Genomic DNA, 24,701 nt, shown 5'->3' with positions numbered 1-24,701 from the left:
TTTTCACAAAGTCTGCTGACTCAAATTGTATGATGGCAATCTTCATATACTGCAGAATGTTATGAAGAGTGATCAAATGAATTGCAATGAATTGCAAAGTCCCTCTTTGCCATGCAAATGAACTGAATCCCCCAAAAACATTTCCACTGCATCTCAGCCCTGCCACAAAAGAACAAGCTGACATCATGTCAGTGATTCTCTCATTAACACAGGTGTGAGTGTTGACGAGGACAATGCTGGAGATCACTCTGTCATGCTGATTGAGTTCGAATAACAGACTGTAAGCTTCAAAAGGAGGGTGGTGCTTGGAATCATTGTTCTTCCTCTGTCAACCATGGTTACCTGCAAGGAAAGATGTGCTGTCATCATTGCATTGCACAAAAAGGGCTTCACAGGCAATGATATTGCTGCCAGTAAGATTGCACCTAAATAAACCATTTATCGGATCATCAAGAACTTCAAGGAGAGTGGTTCAATTGTTGTGAAGAAGGCTTCAGGGCACCCAAGAAAGTCCAACAAGTGCCATGACCGTCTCCTAAAGTTGATTCAGCTGCGGGATCGGGCCACCACCAGTACAGAGATTGCTCAGGAATGGCAGCAGGCAGGTGTGAGTGCATCTGAACGCACAGTGAAGCGAAGACTTTTGGAAAATGGCCTGGTGTCAAGAAGGGCAGCAAAGAAGCCACTTCTCTCCAGGACAAACATCAGGGAAAGACTGATATTCTGCAAAAGGTACAGGGATTGGACTGCTGAGGACTGGGGTATAGTCATTTTCTCTGATAAATCCCCTTCCCGATTGTTTGGGGCATCCGGAAAAAAGCTTGTCCGGAGAAGACCAGGTGAGCACTACCATCAGTCCTGTGTCATGCCAACAGTAAAGCATCCTGAGACCATTCATGTGTGGGGTTGCTTCTCATCCAAGGGAGTGGGTTCACTCACAATTTTGCCTAAGAACCCAGCCATGAATAAAGAATGGTACCAACACATCCTCCGAGAGTAACTTGAACAGTTGAACGGTTTTCCTCTGACACATTGGTGCGGCTGGTTACCGGGATAAGCTGGTGTTAAGAAGCTCGGTTTGGCGGGTCATGTTTCAGAGAATGCATGACTCATCCTTCGACTCCCGAGCTCGTTGGCGAGTTGCAGCGATGAGACAAGATCAAAATTGGGGGTAAATAAGACTAACTTTGAGTGTCCCTGTGTAGAACCTCCACAACATATCCCTTTGAGCATGGTGAAGTTATTAATTACACTTTGGGTGGTGTATCAATACTAGAGGTCGACCAATCGGTCGCATGGAAGATTAATTAGGGTCGATTACAAGTTTTCATAACAATCGTAAATCGGTATTTTTGGGCGCCGATTTAAACGCTTAAAAAAAATGATACCTTTATTTAATAGGCAAGTCAGTTAAGAAAACATTCTTATTTTCAATGACGGCCTAGGAACGGTGGGTTAACTGCCCCTGTCAGCTCGGGGAATCCAATCTTGCAACCTTACAGTTAACTAGTCCAACGCAATAACGACCTGGCTCTCTCTCGTTGGAGACTGCCTGTTACGCGAATGCAGTAAGCCAAGGTAAGTTGCTAACTAGCATTAAACGTATCTTATCTTATCTTATAAAAACAATCAATCATAATCACTAGTTAACTTCACATGGTTGATGATATTACTAGATATTATCTAGCGTGTCCTCCGTTGCATATAATCTGACTGAGCATACAAGCATACAAGTATCTAAGTATCTGACTGAGCGGTGGTAGGCTGAAGCAGGCGTGTAAACATTCATTCAAACAGCACTTTCGTGCGTTTTGCCAGCAGCTCTTCGTTGTGCGTCAAGCATTGCGCTGTTTATGACTTCAAGCCTATCAACTCCCGAGATGAGGCTGGTGTAACCGAAGTGAAATGGCTAGCTAGTTAGCGCACGCTAATAGCGTTTCAAACGTCACTCGCTCTGAGCCTTCTAGTAGTTGTTCCCCTTGCTCTGCATGGGTAACGCTGCTTCGATGGTGGCTGTTGTCGTTGTGTTGCTGGTACGAGACCAGGGAGGAGCGAGGAGAGGGACGGAAGCTATACTGTTACACTGGCAATACTAAAGTGCCTATAAGAACATCCAATAGTCAAAGGTTAATGAAATACAAATGGAATAGAGGGAAATAGTCCTATAATTCCTATAATAACTACAACCTAAAACTTCTTACCTGGGAATATTGAAGACTCATGTTAAAAGGAACCACCAGCTTTCATATGTTCTCATATTCTGAGCAAGGAACTGAAAGTTAGCTTTCTTACATAGCACATATTGCACTTATACTTTCTTCTCCAACACTTTGTTTTTGCATTATTTAAACCAAATTGAACATGTTTCATTATTTACTTGAGGCTAAATAGATTTTATTTATGTATTATATTAAGTTAAAATAAGTGTTCATTCAGTATTGTTGTAATTGTCAAATTTAAAAATTGTTTGATTAATTAATGAATCAGTATCTGCCTTTTTGGTCCTCCAATAATCGGTGTCGGCGATTTAAAATCACAATCGGTCGACCTCTAATCAATACACCCAGTCCCCTCCTAACTCAGTTGCCGGAAAGGAAGGAGATGGTGTAGGGTTTTCATCATGAGGCCAATGGTGACTTTAAAACAGTTACAGGGTTTAATGGCTGGGATAGGAGAAAACTGAGGCTGGATCAACAACACTATAGTTACTCCACAATACTAACCTAATTGACAGAGTGAAAATAAAGAAGCCTGCACAGAAAACAAATATTCTAAGTCACTGCAACAAGACACTAAAGTAATACTGCAAAAAATGTGACAGAGCAATTCACTTTTTGTCCTGAATACAAAGTGTTATGTTTGGGGCAAATCCAATACAACACATTGCTGAGCAACACTCTCTATATTTTCAAGCATGGTGGTGGCTGCATCATGTTAAGGGTATGCTTGTAATTGTTAAGGACTAAGGAGTTTTTCAGGATAAAAAACAAGTGGAATAGAGCTAAGCACACGCAAAATCCTAGAGGAAAACCTGGTTCAGTCTGCTTTCCACCAGACACTGGGAGATGAATTCACTCTTCAGCAGGACAATAACTTAAAACATAAGGCCAAATCTACAATGGAGTTACCCCTTTGTTTTCTACTGTGTTATTGACTTGTTAATTGTTTACTCCATGTGTAACTCTGTGTTGTCTGCTCATACTGCTATGCTTTATCTTGGCCAGGTCGCAGTTGCAAATGAGAACTTGTTCTCAACTAGCCTACCTGGTTAAATAAAGGTGAAATAAAAAAAATAAAATAAAAATAAAACCAAGAAGAAGGTGAATGTTCATTAGTGGCTGAGTTACAGTTATGACTTAAATCTGCTTGAAAATCTATGGCAAGACCTGAAAATAGTTGTCTAGCAATGGTCAACAACCAATTTCACAGAACTTGAATCGTTTTGAAATGAATAATGGGCAAACGCTTCTACTAAGCTAACATATGTATTTTTTAAAGATGGTTATGCCAACGATCATTTAGCTATTTGATTTAGAGGACCACTTTAGGTATAAGAAAAAATAATAATTTGATGAAACATTGAATTTGACCTGCTATTAGCACATACAAATAACTGATTCATACATGGAAAATCAGATAGTCCAAAAATAAATCAAAAGGAAGTTTGTTTTAAAATGTCTGTCCTATATCTGAAAGACATAAGAAAGATCAGGATTTTTGTAATTTTTTTTACCCATATTTAACAACCCAAAAATTTGCCCTAAACTACTTCTATATACAGTTTCGTAAATTTTTTAAACTGGTACAGGGCAACCTTCAGACGAGTCTTGTGAGGCTTGTGTGCATCCTAGAGCAAAACATCTACTGACATGTACGTGGTTGTGAGGGTCTCACCTTTCCACAGAGGGGTCATATTAGTGTGTAGCCCAAACTGTTTGGTCGCTACAGACAGAAGTTGGCAGATCGGCGGTACAGACTTCGGCGGTATTGACTTGTGACGCTTGTGGGAGCAAAACGGAGAACACCATCGTGTTCATGAGAGTCTCATCTTTCCATAGAGTGGTGTACAGTGCCTTCAGAAAGTCTTCAGACCCCTTGACTTTTTCCACATTTTGTTAGGTTACAGCCTTATTCTAAAATGGATTAAATAAATAAAAAAATCTCATCTACACAATAACACATAATGACAAAGCAAAAACAGTGTTTTAGAATTTTTAGCAGTTTTTTATTTCTTTTTTTAATGAAATATTACATGTACATAATTATTCAGACCATTTTTACTCATTACTTTGTTGAAGCACCTTTGACAGCGATTACAGCCTCGAGTCGACTTGGGTATGACACTACAAGCTTGGTGTAACGAGTGCGCTGAGAGTCGGAAAGCAAGTACAGGGAGCGAGTGTTTTAATAAATAAACTAAACAATAAAACAACGCACCAACATGAAACAGAGTCGATAACACCTGAGGAAAGAACCAAAGGGGAGTGACAGATATAGGGAAGATAATCAAGGAGGTGATGGAGTCCAGGTGAGTGTCATGCTGGTGCGCTTGACGATGGTGACAGGTGTGCGGGTTAAATCAGCAGCTTGATGACCTAGAGGCCAGAGAGGGAGTATACGTGACACTTGGCACACCTATATTTGGGGAGTTTTTCCCATTCTTCTCTGCAGATTCTCTCAAGCTCTGTCAGGTTGGATGGGGAGCGTCGCTGCACAGTTATTTTCAGGTCTCTCCTGAGATGTTCGATCAGGTTCAAGTGTGGGCTCTAGTTGGGCCACTCAAGGACATTCAGAGACATTCAGAGTCCCGAAGCCACTCTTGCGTTGTCTTGGCTGTGTGCTTAGGGTCTCTGTCCTGTTGGAAGGTGAACCTATGCCCCAGTCTTAGGTCCTGAGTGCTCTGGAGCATGTTTTCATCAAGGATCTCACAGAACTGTGCTCTGTTAATCTTTGCATCAGTCCCTGACACTCAAAAACATCCCCAAAGCATGATGCTGCCACCACCATACTTCACCGTAGGGATGGTGCCAGGTTTCCTCCAGACGTGACGCTTGGCATTCAGGCCAAAGAGTTCAATCTTGGTTTCATCAGACCAGAGAATCTTGTTTCTCATGGTCTGAGAGTCTTAAGGTTTCTTTTGCCAAACTCTAAGCAGGCTGTCATGTGCTTTTTACTGAGGAGTTGCTTCTTTCTGCCCATTACCATAAAGGCCTGATTGGTGGAGTGCTGCAGAGATGGTTGTCCTTCTGGAAGTTTCTCCCATCTCCACAGAGGAACTCTGGAGCTCTTTAAGAGTGACCATCGGGTTCTTGGTCACATCCCTGACCAAGACCCTTCTCCCCCGATTGCTCAGTTTGGTCGGGCAGCCAGCTCTAGGAAGAGCCTTGGTGGTTACAAACTTCTTCCATTTAAGAATGATGGAGGCCACTGGGTTCTTGGGGACCTTCAATGCCGCAGACATTTTTTGGTACCCTTCCCCAGATCTGTGTCTCGACACAATAGTGTATTGGAGCTCTACGGACAATTGCTTCGACCTCATGGCTTGGTTTTTGCTCTAACATGCACTGTCAACTATGGACCTTATATAGACAGGTGTGTGCCTTTCCAAATCATGTCCAATCAATTGAATTTACCACAGGTGGTTAAGTTGTATAAACCTGTCACAGATGATCAATGGAAACAGCATGCACCTGCACTCAATTTCAAGTCTCATAGCAAAGGGTCTGAATACTTATGTAAATAATGTATTTTGTTTTTTATTTTTAATACATTTGCAAAAATGTCGAAAAACCTGTTTTCGCTTTGTCATTATGGGTCTGAGTGGTTACGGTTAGGGCTATGGTTGTTTCCATCAACTACTGTATCATCAAGTATTCTCAGGCTTGCTAGAGAAATGTGAACTGCAGTGGAGCTCTGGTCTGAGCAGTGTGCTCTGACTCCACCCATTACAACTTCGCTCCCACTGCTGGGCAATTATTCAAGGGGGTTGGACCATTTTTGGCACACACAGCAAACTGTTGAGCGTGAAAACCCCAGCAGCTTTGCAGTTCTTAACATACATTGGTACGCCTGGCACCTACTACCATTCAAAGGCACTTAAATATTTTGTCTTTCCAATTCACCATTTTATTGGCACATATACACAGTCCATGTCTCAATTGCATCAAGGCTTAAAAATCCTTCTTTAGCCTGATTGAAGTGGATTGAACAGGTGATATCAATAAGAGATCATAGCTTCCACCTGGATACAGCTGGTCAGTCTATGTCATGGAAAGAGCAGGTGTTCATAATGTTTTCTACATGTGCAGTCTATTTCTAGTTAACAGGCTGTTCAGTCTACCAAAAACAAACATATGAATCATTATTATCACCATCAACAGTAAATAGAATGAGGTGGCTCACACACCACAAACACTGTACTAGCAAATAAACATCAACACACACACACACTGACTGCACAAACACTCAAAAACTCTCCCTCCCAAATCCCTCCTTAAATACACTCCAGTTTATTTATGTTAGTAACAATGTAACCACATGGTATCTGGCAAAGTTTATGTGAAGTGAGACTTGTTTCACAGTAACAAAGAGACAGAGAGAGACTTGGTCAGAGAATATGGTCTGGTTACAGTATGTCCAGCTGGAGTGGTGAGTATTGGTCAGTACTCACTGCGACACTTGGCGCAGCAGCCCTTGTCATTCTCCAGAAGTTCCAGGGAGCGTGAGCGTTCTGTGACCGAGCGCCTCCTCACCCCCTCCTCCCTCAGGCGAGCTGCCTCTTCTTTGGCATACGCCCCCAACTCCTGTGTGTAGCGACCATACATCTGGAAGAACATACAGAAAGGGTTAAGGGAGAGCAGTACCAACTCCTGTGTGTAGCGACCATACATCTGGAAGAACACACAGAAAGGGTTAAGGGAGAGCAGTACCAACTCCTGTGTGTAGCGACCATACATCTGGAAGAACACACAGAAAGGGTTAAGGGAGAGCAGTACCAACTCCTGTGTGTAGCGACCATACATCTGGAAGAACACACAGACAGGGTTAAGGGAGAGCAGTACCAACTCCTGTGTGTAGCGACCATACATCTGGAAGAACACACAGAAAGGGTTAAGGGAGAGCAGTACCAACTCCTGTGTGTAGCGACCATACATCTGGAAGAACACACAGACAGGGTTAAGGGAGAGCAGTACCAACTCCTGTGTGTAGCGACCATACATCTGGAAGAACACACAGAAAGGGTTAAGGGAGAGCAGTAGGTAACACACACACACAAACATATACAAGACATGCCATGTTCTTACAGCAAGGACTGGGTGTCACACTAGACAACCCTACCTACTACAACACTAGTTTACTTACACATACTGTAGAGGACATTTCTAGACATCTTGTTAAATGAATGGGTCCCAATGGCACATTGCAATGACGGTCTAAGTATGGCCTATGTAGATGGTCCATGTATAGTACTGTAGCAGCCAGAACAACTGACCATATCTACAGTGTATAGGACTGTATCAGCCAGAACAACTGACCCTATCTACAGTGTATAGGACTGTATCAGCCAGAACAACCAGAACAACTGACCCTATCTACAGTGTATAGGACTGTATCAGCCAGAACAACTGACCATATCTACAGTGTATAGGACTGTATCAGCCAGAACAACCAGAACAACTGACCATATCTACAGTGTACAGGACTGTATCAGCCAGAACAACTGACCATATCTACAGTGTATAGGACTGTATCAGCCAGAACAACAGGTAGGATATATGAGAGAGGGGGAGGAAGAGTAGTGATGGGGGGGAATCGATATAGTTACATACCGAAATATGTTTTACGAAATATAACATCACAATATTATTTTTGCACTAGGTTGTTGTACCTGCACCAAAACTCCAGTATTTTTCCTTCATAGCTTGTTCTCCATCTTCTTTTTAAATAGGGAGCCAATTTGTTTTCTGCACTTTTATTTCCATGACTGATCAAAACTCCTTTTCTCATGGCTCTCTCTTGTCCCTCTGCAGCAGATATATGATGAACAGTATGTTTGTGCCTTGTACTAAGGAGTGGCTTCCATCTATCCACTCTACCATAAAGGCCTGATTGGTGGAATGCTGCAGAGATGGTTGTCCTTTTGGAACAGGTATTCCCAAACTGGGGTAGCAATGCAGTCGGAGGTAAGCCAAATAAAAATGTGATTCACATTTCACTTTTTATTTTGTATTATCTTCACATTTTCAAACAGTACATTTACATTTTCCAACGGGGCTGTACATTTGGGCAAGTTTTTTTTCTCGCATGAGTAGCCTCGTTTCACTGCCAAAATTAAAATTAAACCATCTAATGTTCAGCGAAATAACAACACAATGTGAAATACAAGTAGCCTAGTCAAATAATTAACATCCAATCACATTAACCGTTACTCTCTCACAGGAAACCTTCACTCTTGCACAGACATTTAGAAACATAACATGACAATTTGAAAAATAAGCCACAGAGTGTTTGGAGCGAGAATAAAGACGCCTTTCGAGTAGTAAGACGTGTATAAAAGTAACAGACACCATTAATAAGAAGGGTCTAGAAGCGTCTTATATGGTGAGCTACCGAGTGGCTAAGATGTGTGCTCCCTCTCTGGCCTCTAGGTCACCACTCCCAGCACACACGTTACAGACAGGCAAGCCCCATACTATTATGGAGGACTTAATTCTTCCTGCTGCCGCGGGTATGGCTGGGACAATGCTGAGGGGAAAAGGACAAAAAGACTATACAGACAATGCCTTCATCAAACAACACTGTTTCACGACGCATCAGTGACATGGCAGGAGATGTTTTGAAACAATTACTGCTTCGCATACAAGCCAGTGAATTACAGCTGGATGAGTCAAAAGACATGGCGGCCTGGCACATCTCCTGGAATATGTCCGTTACGTTTATGGGGTGTCAATTAAGGAAGACATCCTCTTCTGCAAACCACTGTAAACCAGGACAACATGAGAGGATATTTTTAAAGTAATGGACTTTGGTGGTCAAGGTGTGTTGGTATCTCTACTGACAGAGCAAAAACCACAATAGGGAGACATAGTGGAGTGGTAACGCGCATGCAAGCAGTTGCTCCCGACGCCACTTGGGTACACTACAGCATCCACCGAGAGGCTCTTGCTGCCAAGGGAATGCCTGACAGCTTGAAAGACATTTTGGACAATACAGTGAAAATGGTTAAATTTGTTAGAGCAAGGCCCTTGAACTCTCGTCTATTTTCTATATTATGCAATGATATGGACAGCGACCATGTAAAGCTTTTACAACATACAGAAGTGCGCTGGTTATCAAGGGGCAAAGTATTGACATATTTTTTTAAATTGAGAGACGAACTTAAAGTTCTCTTTACTGACCATAATTTTCACTTGTCTGACCGATTGCATGATGATGACTTTCACACGACTGGCCTATCTGACTTGCCTAGTTAAATAAAGGTTAAATAAATAAATAAAAAATGTGGGTGATGTTTTTTCTCGCCTGAATGACTCTCCGCAACTATATTCAATGTGCGGGACAGAATTGAGGCTATGGTTAAGACTTTTCTGTCTGCATTAACAAGGACCACACACAGGTCTTTCCCTCATTGTATGATTTTTTTGTGTGCAAATGAACTCAAGCTTACGGACAATGTCAAATGTGATATAGCGAAGCACCTGAGTGAGTTGGGTGCGCATTTACACAGGTACTTTCCCGAAACGGACAACACAAACAACTGGATTCGTTATCCCTTTCATGCCCTGCCTCCAGTCCACTTACCGATATCTGAACAAGAGAGCCTCATCAAAATTGCAACAAACGGTTCTGTGAAAATTTAATTGAATCAGAAGCCACTGCCAGATATCTGGATAGGGCTGCGCTCAGAGTTTCTTGCTTTAGCAAATCGCGCTGTTAAGACACTGATTCCCTTTGCAACCACGTACCTATGTGAGAATGGATTCTCAGCCCTCACTAGCATGAAAACTAAATACAGGCACAGACTGTGTGTGGAAAATGATTTAAGACTGAGACTTTCTCCAATACAACCCAACATTGCAGAGTTCTGTGCATCCTTTCAAGCACACCCTTCTCATTAACCTGTGGTGAGTTATTCACCATTTTTGATGAACAAATAAGGTTTTATATGTAAAATGGCAAAATAAAGAACAAAATTATTATTGATTATTATTATATTATTATTTGTGCCTTGGTCCTATAAGAGCTCTTTGTCACTTCCCACAAGCTGGGTTATAACAAAAATGCACACTTAAAAATGCATACTTATTCTTATGTTTAATAAATGTATTGTATAGTGTGTGTGTGTGGCAGGCTTACAATGATTTGAGAGTGTGCTGACCCTGGTGCTAGAGGGGGTACGTAGCTTGAGGTTAAATGTTTGAAGGGGTATGGGACTATAAAAAGTTTGGGAAACACTGTTCTGGAAGATCATCTTATCTCCACAGAGGAACTCTGGAGCTCTGTCAGAGTGACCCTCAAGTTCTTGGTCACCTCCCTGACCAAGGCCCTTCTTCCCCGATTGCTTGGCCGGGCGGCCAGCTCTAGGAAGAGTCTTGGTGGTTCCAAACCTCTTCCAATTAAAAATGATGGAGGCCACTGGGTTCTTGGGGACCTTCAATGCTGCTCTACAACCTCATGGCTTGGTTTTTGCTCTGACATGCACTGTCAACTGTGAGACCTTATATAGACAGGTGTGTGCCTTTCCAAATCATGTCCAATTAATTGAATTTACCACAGGTGGACTCCAATCAAGTTGTAAAAACATCTCAAGGATGATCAGTAGAAACAAGATGCACCTGAGTTCAATTTCGAGTCTCATTCCAAAGGGTCTCAATACTTATGTAAATAAGATATATATATATTTTTTTTATACATTTGCGAAAAACATGTTTTCGCTTTGTCATTATGGGGTATTGTGTGTAGGTTGATGAGTATTTAAAAAAAAATAAAAAAAAATATGGAAATGACTCATATACTCTCTAAAGTATCCTTCTTTACAATAAAGAATTAAGTGTCCCACTTTGCCAATCAAAGTGTCCCAAAATACCAGTATGGACTGCAAAAAAAGTTTTCTGTATAGTAAAGTAGAGTTCTTAAGATATTTAGAACGGTATCATGATGGGGGTTATGACAATGCAATGATTCTGTAAGGTGTTCGTTCTGGTGTTGTGCCGAAAACCTCTCCCCTGCCAGAATCCCCCCCTTCAAATTTCCTTCATTTTGTGGCTAGAGTCAAATACTTTCTGTGGCACACACTACTGGTGTGAGCTACCAAAATGATTATGATGTGTGCCAGGTCTTGCAGTCTCAAGATAGAAAGGGGGGGGGGGGGGTCCGCAGGGCAAGTAAATGGCCTTGCCGAACCCCCCCACCCCCCCCCTCCTTCTAATTTCCTTAATTTTGTCACTAGAGTCAAATACTTTCTGTGGCACACATCAGTCAAATACTTTCTATAGAACAAACTTCACGTCAGGATAAGCAACTGAAATTAATACTCAATGTACTGTATGTGTGTTAAACATAGAGGGAGTACAATGTTGGCAAGCAATACACATTTCAGAACAACTACTAGTCTAATAAGACTTGGGAGAGATAACGAATTTTGGCAAAGCGACTTATTTATAGACTAATACACTTTAAACAAATAGCCAAACCGAAAACTGCAGACATTACTAGTGCCTCCCCCGCGATCCAAAACGTCATAAAACATGTTTTATATGAAACGCAGTCTGACGTTATCATTGACAGCTTCCTTGAAGGACACAAATAAAAATGCTTTCTGCTACTAAGATCAGTAAAATGTAGGCTAAACTGACAACGGACTGAAGAGCAGAACTCTACTAGCAAGAAAATCGCAGCAATGAAGAATTGAGTGTGTGCGCGTTCACGCGAAGGGGGGATTCTGGCAGGGGGAGATTTTCGGCACAACACCTGTTAGCACATTTGTGAATAATATACTCTCACCTTATGCACAGTGTTTTAAAATAGGCCTTTTAATTAAAAAAATAAAAAATAAAATTTTACCAAGTCCAGTCCAGGTGCGAGCCCAAAACTTTGAAGCTTTGAAGTAAAAACAATGAACAATGATCAAGCAGATGTAACGGACAACACACACCGATTTCACTGTGTTTCTTTAAATATATATACCTTTAATTTACCTAGGCAAGTCAATTAAGAACACATTCTTATTTTCAATGACGGCCTAGGAACAGTGGGCAGAACGACAGATTTGTGGGTTAACTGCCTGTTCAGAGGCAGAACGACAGATTTGTACCTTGTCAGCTTGGGGATTTGAACTTGCAACCTGCCGGTTTCCTGCCAGTTACTAGTCCAACGCTCTAACCACTAGGCTACCCTGCCGCCCTTTCACTCGTGTAACGAAGTGAAGTTGAAGTGGCAACAATTTAGCTGACGAACGCTCAACTGGTCTTGTATATCGAGAGAACGGAGAAAAGCGTTTCTCAGCTAGCAACAAGTTAACTTACCAACGTTTGTTCATAATGTAGCCCCCGCTGATCGTCGCTGGCCATGACTGCGCTGTGTGGCTCGCGCTACCGGCAGAGAGGTGCGAGAGATGAGGATGAGGAATTCTTTTGAGGTAGGAGTGAGACACAAAAGCTCTCTCTTGTTTGCTAGTGACTAGAACACTACGCGAATTAACGTGTTGTGAAGATGATGACGTTCACGAGATGAACTCAAAAGTGCATGCATCCTTCATTTTATATCCCCAAATCTCTTCAATCCAGAGGCGGGACTTGTGCAATGGTGTGTAGTGCTTTAGGTGCGGGAGCGCCCTCCAAAAAGTTAGTTACATCATTATTTCGCAATCAAAGTTTGTACCGACAGATGTAGCTTATTGAATATTATTATAGAATATTAATAAAATGTATCCTCCAATTGCAACGTCTGCCTATGCCCATACATATTGTCTCAAGAAACGTATATTTTTAATACCCTCAAACATCAAGTTTGGTATACCAAGTTTGGCATACCTACAGTGCCTTCAGAAAGTATTCACACCCCTTTACTTTTTCTACATTTTGTTGTGTTACAGCCTGAATTTAAAATGTATTAAATTGAGATTTTGTGTCACTGATCTACACACAGTACCCCATAATGGCAAATTGGAATATTGTTTGTAGAACATTTTAGAAATGTATAAAAAATGTAAAGCTGAAATATCTTGAGTCAATAAGTATTCAACCCATTTGTTATGGCATGCCTAAATAAGTTCAAGAGTAAAAATGTGCTTAACTAATCATATAATAAGTTGCATGGACTCATTCCGTGTTCAATAATAGTGGTTAACATACATTTTTTTATGGATGGTGTATCAATACACCCAGTCACTACAAAGGTACCGGCATCCTTCCTAACTCAGTTTCCAGAGCGGATTTCACCGTGATGTCAATGATGATTTTAAAACAGTTACAGAGTTAAATGGTTGTGAGATGAGAAAACTGAGGATGGATCAACAACATTGTAGTTACTCCACAATACTAACCTAAATGAAAGAGTGAAAAAAGATTCCAAAACATGCATCCTGTTTGCAACAAGGCACTCAAGTAATACTGCAGAAATGTGCCAAAGAAATTTACTTTTTGCTCTGAATACAAAGCGTTATGTTTTGGACAAATCCCCAAAATTGCCAACAAAATTAACCACCCAAGGTGTTTTCACACACACAGGTGTGAAAAGGGTACCTAAGTATGGTTCCCAATCAGAGACAACGATATACAGCTGTTCCTGATTGAGGTGTGGACTCCGGCCGCAAAACCTAAACCTATAGGGGGGGTCTGGGTGGGCATCTATCCGCGGTGGCGGCTCTGGTGCGGGACGTGGACCCCGCTCCACCTCAGGCTTGGCCCACTTAGGTGGCGCCTCTCGAGGGGACCCTCGCCGACCCCGGACTGGAACCCTCGCAGCGGGCCCCGGACAGGAGGGCGACTCGGCAGCTCCGTACAGGAGGGTGACTCTGGCAGCTCTGGACAGGGCGCAGGCACAGGACCCACCAGGCTGGGGAGACACACAGGAGACCTGGTTCTGGGAGCAGGCACAGGACTCACCAGGCTGGGGAGACCTACTGGAGGCCTGGTCCGTGGAGGAGGCACAGGATAGACCGGGCTGTGGGGGAGCACTGGAGATCTGGTGCATAGCCTTGGCACCACTCTTCCAGGCTGAATACCCACTCTAGCCCGGCACGTGCGGGGAGCTGGAACAGGCCGCACTGGGTTTTACTGGCGAACTGGGGAAACCGTGCTTAGACCCGGCGCAGGATATCCTGGCCCGGGGAGACGCACTGGAGGTCTGGAGAGTAGGGCACAATCCGTCCTGGCTGGATCCTCACCCTAGCCCGGCAGATGCGGGGAGCTGGGATGTAGCACACCGGGATAAGAACGCGCACTGGAGACACTGGGCGCTCCACCGCATAACACGGTGCCTGACCAGTACGACGCCCGCCAAGGTAAGCACGGGGAGTTGGCTCAGGTCTCCAACCTGACTCTGCCACACTCCCCGTGTGCCCCCCCAAAAAAACATTTTTTGGGGCTGCCTCTCGGGCTTCCTTGCCAGCCGTGTTCCCTCGTAATGTTGCCACTCAGCCTTAGCTGCCTCCAGTTCCTCCTGTGGACGGCGATACTCCCCAGCCTGCCTCCAGGGTCCCTACCTGTCCAGGATCTCCTCCCATGTCCAGGAGTCCATTACACCACGCTGCTTGGTCTTTTGGGGGTGGGAGGTTCTGTCTCTGTTTAGAGCACTTTGCTTGTAAGCTTCACGGTTTGTTTTTGTAGTGTTTATTGTTTTGTTTGGCGTCATTTTGCTTAAAATAAAGAAAATGTACGCTCACCACGCTGCACCTTGGTCCTCATCCTTCAACAGCCGTGATAATATATTGTATTCTACTGTACTCTAGTCAATGCCACTCCGACATTGCTCATCCTAATATTTATATATTTCTTAATTGCATTAATTTACTTTGAGATTGATGTATATTGTTGTGAATTGTTCGATTTTACTGCACTGTTGGAGTTAGGAACACAAGCATTTCACTACAACCGCAATAACATCTGCTAAATATGTGTATGTGACCAATCAATTTTGATTTGATTAGATTTTTGTAAATACTAATTCATTATTATGTGATCTTGCCAGGCATTGATTGAGCTTCAGAAATCATGTCCCAGAAATATTTTTACCAGCTTTGTGTATTCTCAAATTGAAAAAAGTTAGAGAGCCCTCATGCTTCGGCAGCACTACACCCCTGGATTTGTGTGGCTTGGTCAGATGTATGACACACCCCTCTAGCTCGTTCAAATGGTACAGTCTGTCCTCTTGTTTTCTGAACAGTGAAAGTTCAGTCAAAGATGGTGGATAGATAAGATTGTTTAGTCATACCGTTTACCATTGAAAAAAATTGTAACGGTTCTTGTCCGTGTAAGTGGGTGTTTCATCTCTTTTGTGAGCATGTTTTTCCTCGTGAGCTCACGGTTCCTCCACAATAGAGCCCCATAGTGGTGTCAAAAAACAATATAACCTAGTGGTCAAACAGGGAAATGGTTCCAATTGTTTTTTCAACCATTCATTGTTTTCCATAGGAGATTTTAGAAACACTTAAAATAAGGGTTGTGTTTCATGTAGGCTTACCCTGTTGTGACGTTTTGATAACCATGTAAATCTCTCGGACAAGGCGACTTTTATCAATATATTTCGCCCAAATGCGCAAAGAGTCTGTTGGTCCATTGCGTCAAATTTGGCCTTCGTTAGCCAATACAGAATGCCGGGCGATATTCCTGGTGTGTAAGCATTGGCTTAAACGGCTTAATCTACCAACCAATCACCTTCCACAACACCTTCTCCCTAACCGTCCCCCGTACACTAGCACACCACAATCACAGAGGCACACCTTGTCGTGTGATTGGCTCAAATTAAATGATGACAAATACTTTATTCAGTTGGTCCCATAGAATTCTATGGTCACTCCCAGTAAGGTCAACGTTGAGTAGTTGATATCCCAGGCTTATATGCGCTGTGCGCAATAGCCTGGGGATGAGATTATGTTTGATTTGACCATGTATTGACAATGTTGTGTGGTTAATGTGTGGTCTATATGTTGTCAGAGGGAGGTGGAATGCAGACAGCAGATGACAGATGGTGGGTTGAGGTGGTGGAGGTGGTGGGGACAGTGGACTCAGTGGAGGACATCCCAGCCACTTGGCAGTGTTGCTACTGCTACTTCCTACCTGATGGATAAGAGGACATCACTTCTGCTTGTACAATCAATCAATTAAGCACAATTATATATGGATTTTTTGTGACTAAGTCACATATCCAATCAAATTTTATTAGTCACATGCGCCGAATACAACAGACCTTACAGTGAATTGCTTACTTACGAGCCCCTAACTGACAGTGCAGTTAAAAAAAAAAGAAATAAGAATAAGAGATACAAGTAACAAGTGATTAAAGAGCAGCAATAAAATAACAATAAATACAGGGGCGTGCCTGTACAGAGTCAATGTGCAGGGGCACTGGGGGGGGGGGGGGGGGGGGGGGAATGCGAATAGTCTGGGTAGGCATTTGACTAGATGTTCAGGAGTCTTATGGCTTGGGGGTAGAAGCTGTTTAGAAGCCTCTAGGACCTAGACTTGGCACTCCGGTACCGCTTGCCGTGTGGTAGCAGAGAGAACAGTCTATGACTAGGGTGGCTGGAGTCTTTGACAATTTTTAGGGCCTTCCTCTGACACCGCCTGGTATGGAGGTCCTGGCAGGAAGCTGTATTTTACCCCCTTTTCCGGTCTTGTCTCATCGCTGCAAATAACCAATGTGCTCGGGAGACAAAGGTCGAGTCATGCGTCCTCCGAAAACATGACCTGCCAAACCGCACTTCTTAAAACCAGCCCGCTTAACCCGGGAGCCAGCCGCACCAATGTGTCGGAGGAAACACCCTTCAATTGATGACGAGGTTAGCCTGCAGGCGCCCGGCTCAAAAACAAGGAGTCGCTAGAGCGCAATGAGCCAAGTTAAGCCCCTCCGGCCAAACCCTCCCATAACCCGGACGATGCTGGGACAAGTGTGCGGCACCCTATGGGACTCCCGATCATGGCTGGTTGTAATACAGCCCAGGATCTAACCCGGGTCTGTAGTGACGCTTTAGACCGCTGCGCCACTCGAGAGGCCCCATGACAAAGTGCTTTAATAGTAACCTGGCCTGAACCGGAGAAACCCAGGACATACAGGGCACCACTGCTCCTGCCATCTCTTTCTCCCTGTGTGATGTCATATCCGGTTCCTGTTTAGGACCAGCTGAATGCAGGTGTGTTCTCCCGTCAACATGAGGCTCCTGCTGCTCCCGCCCCAAATACAAACAGGTACACACATAAACAGATACACACACAAACACACACACTATTAGGAATGGTCCCCTATTTACATGTCCGTGTGTATGTTTGTTGTGTGTCAGAGGTGAGGGACGATAAGCCAGTTTTTGAGAAGAGGCATGTGGTGAGGGAGGAGGACATGTAGATGCACTCCAAGTTCCTGGACAGAAAGGTGACATATTCGTTTTTCCCTACACCCTACCATTACCATGTACTGTCTGTCACCTTAGCCCCTAAACCAATAATCCCTACGTTTCCAACATACGTTTCCAACATGACCTGATTTGTGTGTGTGTGTGTGTGTTGAAGGCAGAGCATGCCTCATACCTGCGGCTGGCAGCTCCGCGCATGCCTCGTACCTGCGGCTGTCAGCTCTGCGCCATGATGCCTGACTTTTTGCAGTTCCTGTTACTACATAAACCAAGCAATGTCTTCATGGTCGCCCGTGAGGACTTCTCTCCCTTCCACTCCCTCCAAACACCTTCAACACCTCCTTACCGTGAGGACACACACTGTAGCTGCATCTCAATAGTCTATTAGCTTCCTCTCACAGGCACTTTACTGAGATCAGTACTCTTCTGGTTATCACTTGTCACTAGTATGTACAGAGGCCCTCGAGATCATCAAATATGATTGTTTTTATGGATGTTTTGTATTTTATTTTGTGATTCTGTTGTTACTGTCTACTGTTTTTGTTTGTATGAGGCTGCACTGAAACTAATTCAAATCAAGAGTTACAGTTATGTAAGTTGGTGTGAATGAAATAAAATGTAATATATTTTCCATGCTTTATTTCTGTTAAGAACTTTATCATCGAGTGTGATCATTTCAGTAACTGCTACTTTGCTTTGGCTCTGAGGAGGTGTTGAAGGTGCGCAAACATAAGATGTCGCTTGGTTTTCGTAGTAACAGGTACTGCAAGAAGTCGGCCATCATGGCGAGGAGCTCTGGGTTCTACTGCAGGTACAAGACAAGCTTCACCTTCAACTCCTCCTGTAACACACACACACGTCATGTTAGAAACTTAGGGGCTAGTGGTTTAAGGTTAAGGGGCAAAGTTGACAGTAAGGGATAATGGTAGGGTGTAGGGAAAAACAAATATGTCACCTTTCTGTCCAGGAACTTGGAGTGCATCTACATGTCCTCCTCCCTCACCAGATGCCTCTTCTCAAAAACTGGCTTATCGTCCCTCACCTCTGACACACAACAAACATACACACGGACATGTAAATAGGGGACCATTCCTAATAGTGTTTGTGTGTGTATCTGTGTATGTGTGTACCTGTTTGTATTTGGGGCGGGAGAAGCATGAGCCTCATGGTGACGGAAGAGCACACCTGCATTCGGCTGGCCAAAACAGGAACAGGATACCACTTGCTACCCATCAGGTAGCAAGTGGCAGCGGTGTACAACTCTGAGTCCACCGTCTTCTCCTCCCCAAACACCTCCACCACCTCCACTCCCACTGTCTGCCATCTGCACCTCAGCTCCCTCTGACCACAGATAGACCACACATTAACCACACAACATGGTCAAGACATGGTCAAATCAAACGTAACCTCATGTCCTGTCTATTGCGCACAAATTTGGCCTTACTGGGAGTGACCATAGAATTCTATTGGGACATACTGAGTAAAGTATTTGTCATCAATACATTTTAGCCAATCACACAACTGCATGGCGTGCCTCTGTGCTTGTGGGGTGCTAGCGTACAGGGGAGCGTTAGGGGGAAGGTGTTGTGGGAGATGATTGTTTGGTAGATTAAGCCGTTTCATGTTTTGATGGATTTAATTAATTAATATATGTTGGGAGTATACATGATTGTATACCTAGGAAATCACGGCAGCAAAGTTATCCAAACCATATCATTACTTTCATTTATAACTTTATTCTTACTATTTTATGGCATCTGGTGAGGGAGGAGGACATGTAGATGCACTCCAAGTTCCTGGACAGAAAGGTGACATATTAGTTTTTCCCTACACCCTACCATTATCCCTTACTGTCAACTTTGCCCCTTAACCTTAAACCACTAGCCCCTAAGTTTCTAACATGACGTGTGTGTGTGTTACAGGAGGAGTTGAAGGTGAAGCTTGTCTTGTACCTGCAGTAGAACGCAGAGCTCCTCGCCATGATGGCCGACTTCTTGCAGTACCTGTTACTACGAAAACCAAGCGACATCTTATGTTTGCGCACCTTCAACACCTCCTCAGAGCCAAAGCAAAGTAGCAGTTACTGAAATGATCACACTCGATGATAAAGTTCTTAACAGAAATAAAGCATGGAAAATATATATATAACACAGGTACGAGGCATGCGCGGAGCTGCCAGCCACAGGTATGAGGCATGCTCTGCCTTCAACACACACACACAAATCAGGTCGTGTTGGAAACGTATGTTGGAAACGTAGGGATTATTGGTTTAGGGGCTAAGGTGACAGTACATGGTAATGGTAGGGTGTAGGGAAAACAAATATGTCACCTTTCTGTCCAGGAACTTGGAGTGCATCTGCATGTCCTCCTCCCACACCACACGCCTCTTCTCAAAAACTGGCTTATCGTCCCTCAACTCTGACACACAACAAACATACACACAAACATGTAAATAGGGGAACATTCCTAATAGTGTTTGTGTGTGTGTGTGTGTCTGTGTACCTGTTTGTATTTGGGGCGGGAGCAGCATGAGCCTCATGTTGACGGGAGAGCACACCTGCATTCGGCTGGCCCTAAACAGGAACAGGATACCACATTACACAGAGAGAAAGAGATGCCAGGAGCAGTGGTGCCCTGTATGTCCTGGGTTTCTCTGGTGTAGGCCGGGTTACTGTAAAGGCTCTTTGTGATAACTGCTGATGTAAAATAAAATGCCATATATAATTGTACTTGATTAAATTATTTATTGATTGTATAAGTAGTAGTGATGTCCTCTTACCTGTCAGGTAGGAAGTAGCAGTGATGTCCTCTTACCTGTCAGGTAGGAAGTAGCAGTGATGTCCTCTTACCTGTCAGGTAGGAAGTAACAGTGATGTCCTCTTACCTGTCAGGTAGGAAGTAGCAGTGATGTCCTCTTACCTGTCAGGTGAGAAGTAGCAGTGATGTCCTCTTACCTGTCAGGTAGGAAGTAGCAGTGATGTCCTCTTACCTGTCAGGTAGGAAGTAGCAGTGATGTCCTCTTACCTGTCAGGTGAGAAGTAGCAGTGATGTCCTCTTACCTGTCAGGTAGGAAGTAGCAGTGATGTCCTCTTACCTGTCAGGTAGGAAGTAGCAGTGATGTCCTCTTACCTGTCAGGTAGGAAGTAGCAGTGATGTCCTCTTACCTGTCAGGTGAGAAGTAGCAGTGATGTCCTCTTACCTGTCAGGTGAGAAGTAGCAGTGATGTCCTCTTACCTGTCAGGTAGGAAGTAGCAGTGATGTCCACTTACCGGTCAGGTGAGAAGTAGCAGTGATGTCCACTTACCTGTCAGGTAGGAAGTAGCAGTGATGTCCTCTTACCTGTCAGGTAGGAAGTAGAAGTGATGTCCACTTAACGGTCAGGTAGGAAGTAGCAGTGATGTCCACTTACCTGTCAGGTAGGAAGTAGCAGTGATGTCCACTTACCTGTCAGGTAGGAAGTAGCAGTGATGTCCTCTTACCTGTCAGGTGAGAAGTAGCAGTGATGTCCTCTTACCTGTCAGGTAGGAAGTAGAAGTGATGTCCACTTAACGGTCAGGTAGGAAGTAGCAGTGATGTCCACTTACCGGTCAGGTGAGAAGTAGCAGTGATGTCCACTTACCGGTCAGGTGAGAAGTAGCAGTGATGTCCACTTACCTGTCAGGTAGGAAGTAGCAGTGATGTCCTCTTACCTGTCAGGTGAGAAGTAGCAGTGATGTCCTCTTACCTGTCAGGTAGGAAGTAGCAGTGATGTCCACTTACCTGTCAGGTAGGAAGTAGCAGTGATGTCCTCTTACCTGTCAGGTAGGAAGTAGCAGTGATGTCCTCTTACCTGTCAGGTAGGAAGTAGCAGTGATGTCCACTTACCGGTCAGGTGAGAAGTAGCAGTGATGTCCACTTACCGGTCAGGTGAGAAGTAGCAGTGATGTCCACTTACCGGTCAGGTGAGAAGTAGCAGTGATGTCCACTTAACGGTCAGGTGAGAAGTAGCAGTGATGTCCTCATACCCTTCAGGTATGAAGTAGCAGTGATGTCCACTTACCGGGCAGGTAGGAAGTAGCAGTGATGTCCTCTTACCCTTCAGGTATGAAGTAGCAGTGATGTCCTCTTACCCGTCAGGTAGGAAGTAGCAGTGATGTCCACTTACCGGTCAGGTAGGAAGTAGCAGTGATGTCCACTTACCGGTCAGGTGAGAAGTAACAGTGATGTCCTCTTAACCGTCAGGTAGGAAGTAACAGTTATGTCCTCTTACCCGTCAGGTAGGAAGTAGCAGTGATGTCCTCTTACCCGTCGGGTAGGAAGTAACAGTTATGTCCTTTTACCCGTCAGGTGAGAAGTAGCAGTGATGTCCTCTTACCCGTCAGGTGAGAAGTAGCAGTGATGTCCTCTTACCCGTCAGGTAGGAAGTAGCAGTGATATCCTCTTACCCGTCAGATGAGAAGTAACAGTGATGTCCTCTTACCCGTCAGGTAGGAAGTAACAGTTATGTCCTCTTACCCTTCAGGTAGGAAGTAGCAGTGCCAACACTGCCAAGTGGCTGGCTTGTCCTCTACTGACTCCAATGTCCTCTCCAAACACCTCCACCACCTCCACTCCCACTGTCTGCACGCCAGCTCCCTCTGACCACAGATAGACCATACATTAACCACACAACAGGGTCAATACACGGTCACACCAAACATAACCTTGTCCAGGTTATCGTGCACAACACATGTAAGCCTGGGATATCGACCACTCAAAGTTGGCCTTACTGGGAGTGACCATAGATATCTATGGGACTTACTGAGTAAAGTATTTGTCATCAATACATTTTAGCCAATCACACAACTGCGAGGCATGCCTCTGTGCTTGTGGGGTGCTAGCGTACAGGGGAGCGTTAGGGGGAAGGTGTTGTGGGAGATGATTGTTTGGTAGATTAAGCCGTTTCATGTTTTGATGGATTTAATTAATTGATATGTGTTGGGAGTACACATTATAATATACCTAGGAAATCAGGGCAGCAAAGTTATCCAAACCATATCATTACTTTCATTTATAACTTTATTCTTACTATTTTATGGGGGCATCACATCAGAGCCAAAGCATTTATTAACAGAAATAAAGCATGGAAAATATACAAGTTATGAAATAATACATTTTATTTTATTGACATCAACTGACATAACTGTAACTCTTGCAATTGCCATAGCAACAGAGTTTATTGGAATTTGTTTCAGTGCAGCTCATACAAACAAAAACAGTAGACATTAGAAACATAATCACTAAATAAAATACAAAACATCCATTAAAACAATCATATTTGATGATCTCGAGGGCCTCTGTACATACTAGTGACAAGTGATAACAAGAACAGTATTTTCCTAAGTAAAATGCCTGTGAGAGGAAGCTAATAGACTATTGATATGCAGCCAGAATGTGTGTCCTCAAGGTAAAAATCAAATCAAATTTTATTTGTCACATACACATGGTTGTGCTTCTAGTTCCGGCAATGCAGTAATATCCAACGAGTAAATTAACCTAACAATTACACAACAACTACCTTATACACAGAAGTGTAAAGGAATGACTAAGAATATGTACATAAAAAAATATCTGAATGAGTGATGGTATAGAACGGCATAGGCAAGATGCAGTAGATGGTATAGAGTACAGTATATACATATGAGATGAGTAATGTAGCGTATGTAAACATTATATGAAGTGGCATTGTTTAAAGTGGCTAGTGATACATTTATTACATCAATTTTTCCATTATTAAAGTGGCTCGAGTTGAGTCAGTATGTTGGCAGCAACCACTCAATGTTAGTCATGGCTGTTTAACAGTCTGATGGCCTTGAGATAGAAGCTGTTTTTCAGTCTCTCGGTCCCTGCTTGGATGCACCTGTACTGACCTCGCCTTCTGGATGATAGCGGGGTAAACAGGCATTGGCTCAGGTGGTTGTTGTCCTTGATGATCTTTTTGGCCTTCCTGTGATATCGGGTGGTGTATGTGTCCTGGAGGGCAGGTAGTTTGCCCCCGGTGATGCATTGTGCAGACCTCACTACCCTCTGGAGAGCCTTACGGTTGTGGGTGGAGCAGTTGCCGTACCAGGCGGTGAAACAGCCCGACAGGTTGCAACCCTTGCTCAGATTTTGTCTACCTTGTTGTCAAGAGATTGGACATTGGCGAGTAGTATGGTAGGGAGTGGTGCGCAATGTGCCCGTCTCCGGAGCCTGACCAGAAGACCGCTTCATCTGCCCCTTTTACGCCGTCGTTGTTTTGGGTCGCTGGCTGGGATCCGGTCCATTGTCCTGGGTTGTGGGCAAAGCAGACGATCCGCTTCGGGAAAGTCGTATTCCTGGTTGTAATGTTGGTGAGTTGACGTTGCTCTTATAGCCAATAGTTCCTCCCGACTGTATGTAATAAAACCTAAGATTTCCTGGGCTAACAATGTAAGAAATAACACATAAAAAAACAAAATACTGCATTGTTTCCTTAAGAACGCGAAGCGAGGCGGCCATCTCTGTCGGCGCCGGAAGTAACAGGTGCGGGGGTGTTGAAGATGCCCCCAGGGTTAGCTAACTAACTAATGTTACTTGTTGGTGGCCCTTATTATAGCTAACCTGGCGAAGGCTAGCTTGCTAGCTGGTGTGATTGTCAGGTAATATTAGTCACACAGCCTTTACTTTGGAAACTGATAGCCCATGTATCATGTTGCAGCCCCTCCTCTCCACGCCCACACAGTCTCTGTTGATTATTCATTATTGTGGAAGAAATTAGAAAAATGAATTCAAGCAGTGGAAATAGTTATCCATCTTCGTTGTTTGAGTGCGGATATCAGTTGAACAACCATTACACAGATCAAATTAGTTAGCTATTTAATCTAACATGCTCAGGGAATGCATGATGGATATTTTGATGTGCAACACTGTTTATTGACCAAAAATCAGCTATAACTGGGAAAACTAACTAGCAGGAAATATCAACAAATGTGCACACGGGTCTACATGCAGCAGTTTCTTTTTTCTGAAGCCCCAATGACTGAGTCTTGAAGAAGTCTGTCTAATGTCTTAGCCAGCTAGCAAAATGCTAGTTTTGTTTTAAAAGAAAATGGCTGAGATGACTCAAACACTGTAACTAGATAGCAAGCCCTTCTTG

General features: G+C 43.7%; 2 protein-coding genes across 2 annotated transcripts in view; one reads left to right on the top strand and one right to left on the bottom strand.

The window, feature by feature from the left end:
• The window catches only part of LOC118944061 (chloride channel protein 2), a 64,287-nt gene extending 51,519 nt beyond the window's left edge, over positions 1-12,768 (bottom strand). The window contains exons 1-2 of the mRNA XM_036961697.2: positions 12,525-12,768; positions 6,671-6,824 (exon numbers count right to left, since the gene is read on the bottom strand). Of these exons, the coding sequence (XP_036817592.2) occupies positions 6,671-6,824; positions 12,525-12,569 (199 nt within the window). The 5' untranslated portion in view covers positions 12,570-12,768. The remainder of the gene's footprint in view (positions 1-6,670; positions 6,825-12,524) is intronic.
• LOC149972411 (uncharacterized) overlaps positions 1-24,701 on the top strand; it is a 48,868-nt gene that overhangs the window by 820 nt on the left and 23,347 nt on the right. The gene's annotated exons all lie outside the window — the stretch shown is intronic.

The sequence above is a fragment of the Oncorhynchus mykiss genome, chromosome 24 (assembly GCF_057628025.1).
Source record: "Oncorhynchus mykiss isolate SJ-2025 chromosome 24, ASM5762802v1, whole genome shotgun sequence".
Taxonomy (NCBI): domain Eukaryota; kingdom Metazoa; phylum Chordata; class Actinopteri; order Salmoniformes; family Salmonidae; genus Oncorhynchus; species Oncorhynchus mykiss.
Note: the sequence above shows the minus strand (reverse complement) of the source record. Positions and strands in the feature narration are given on the sequence as shown.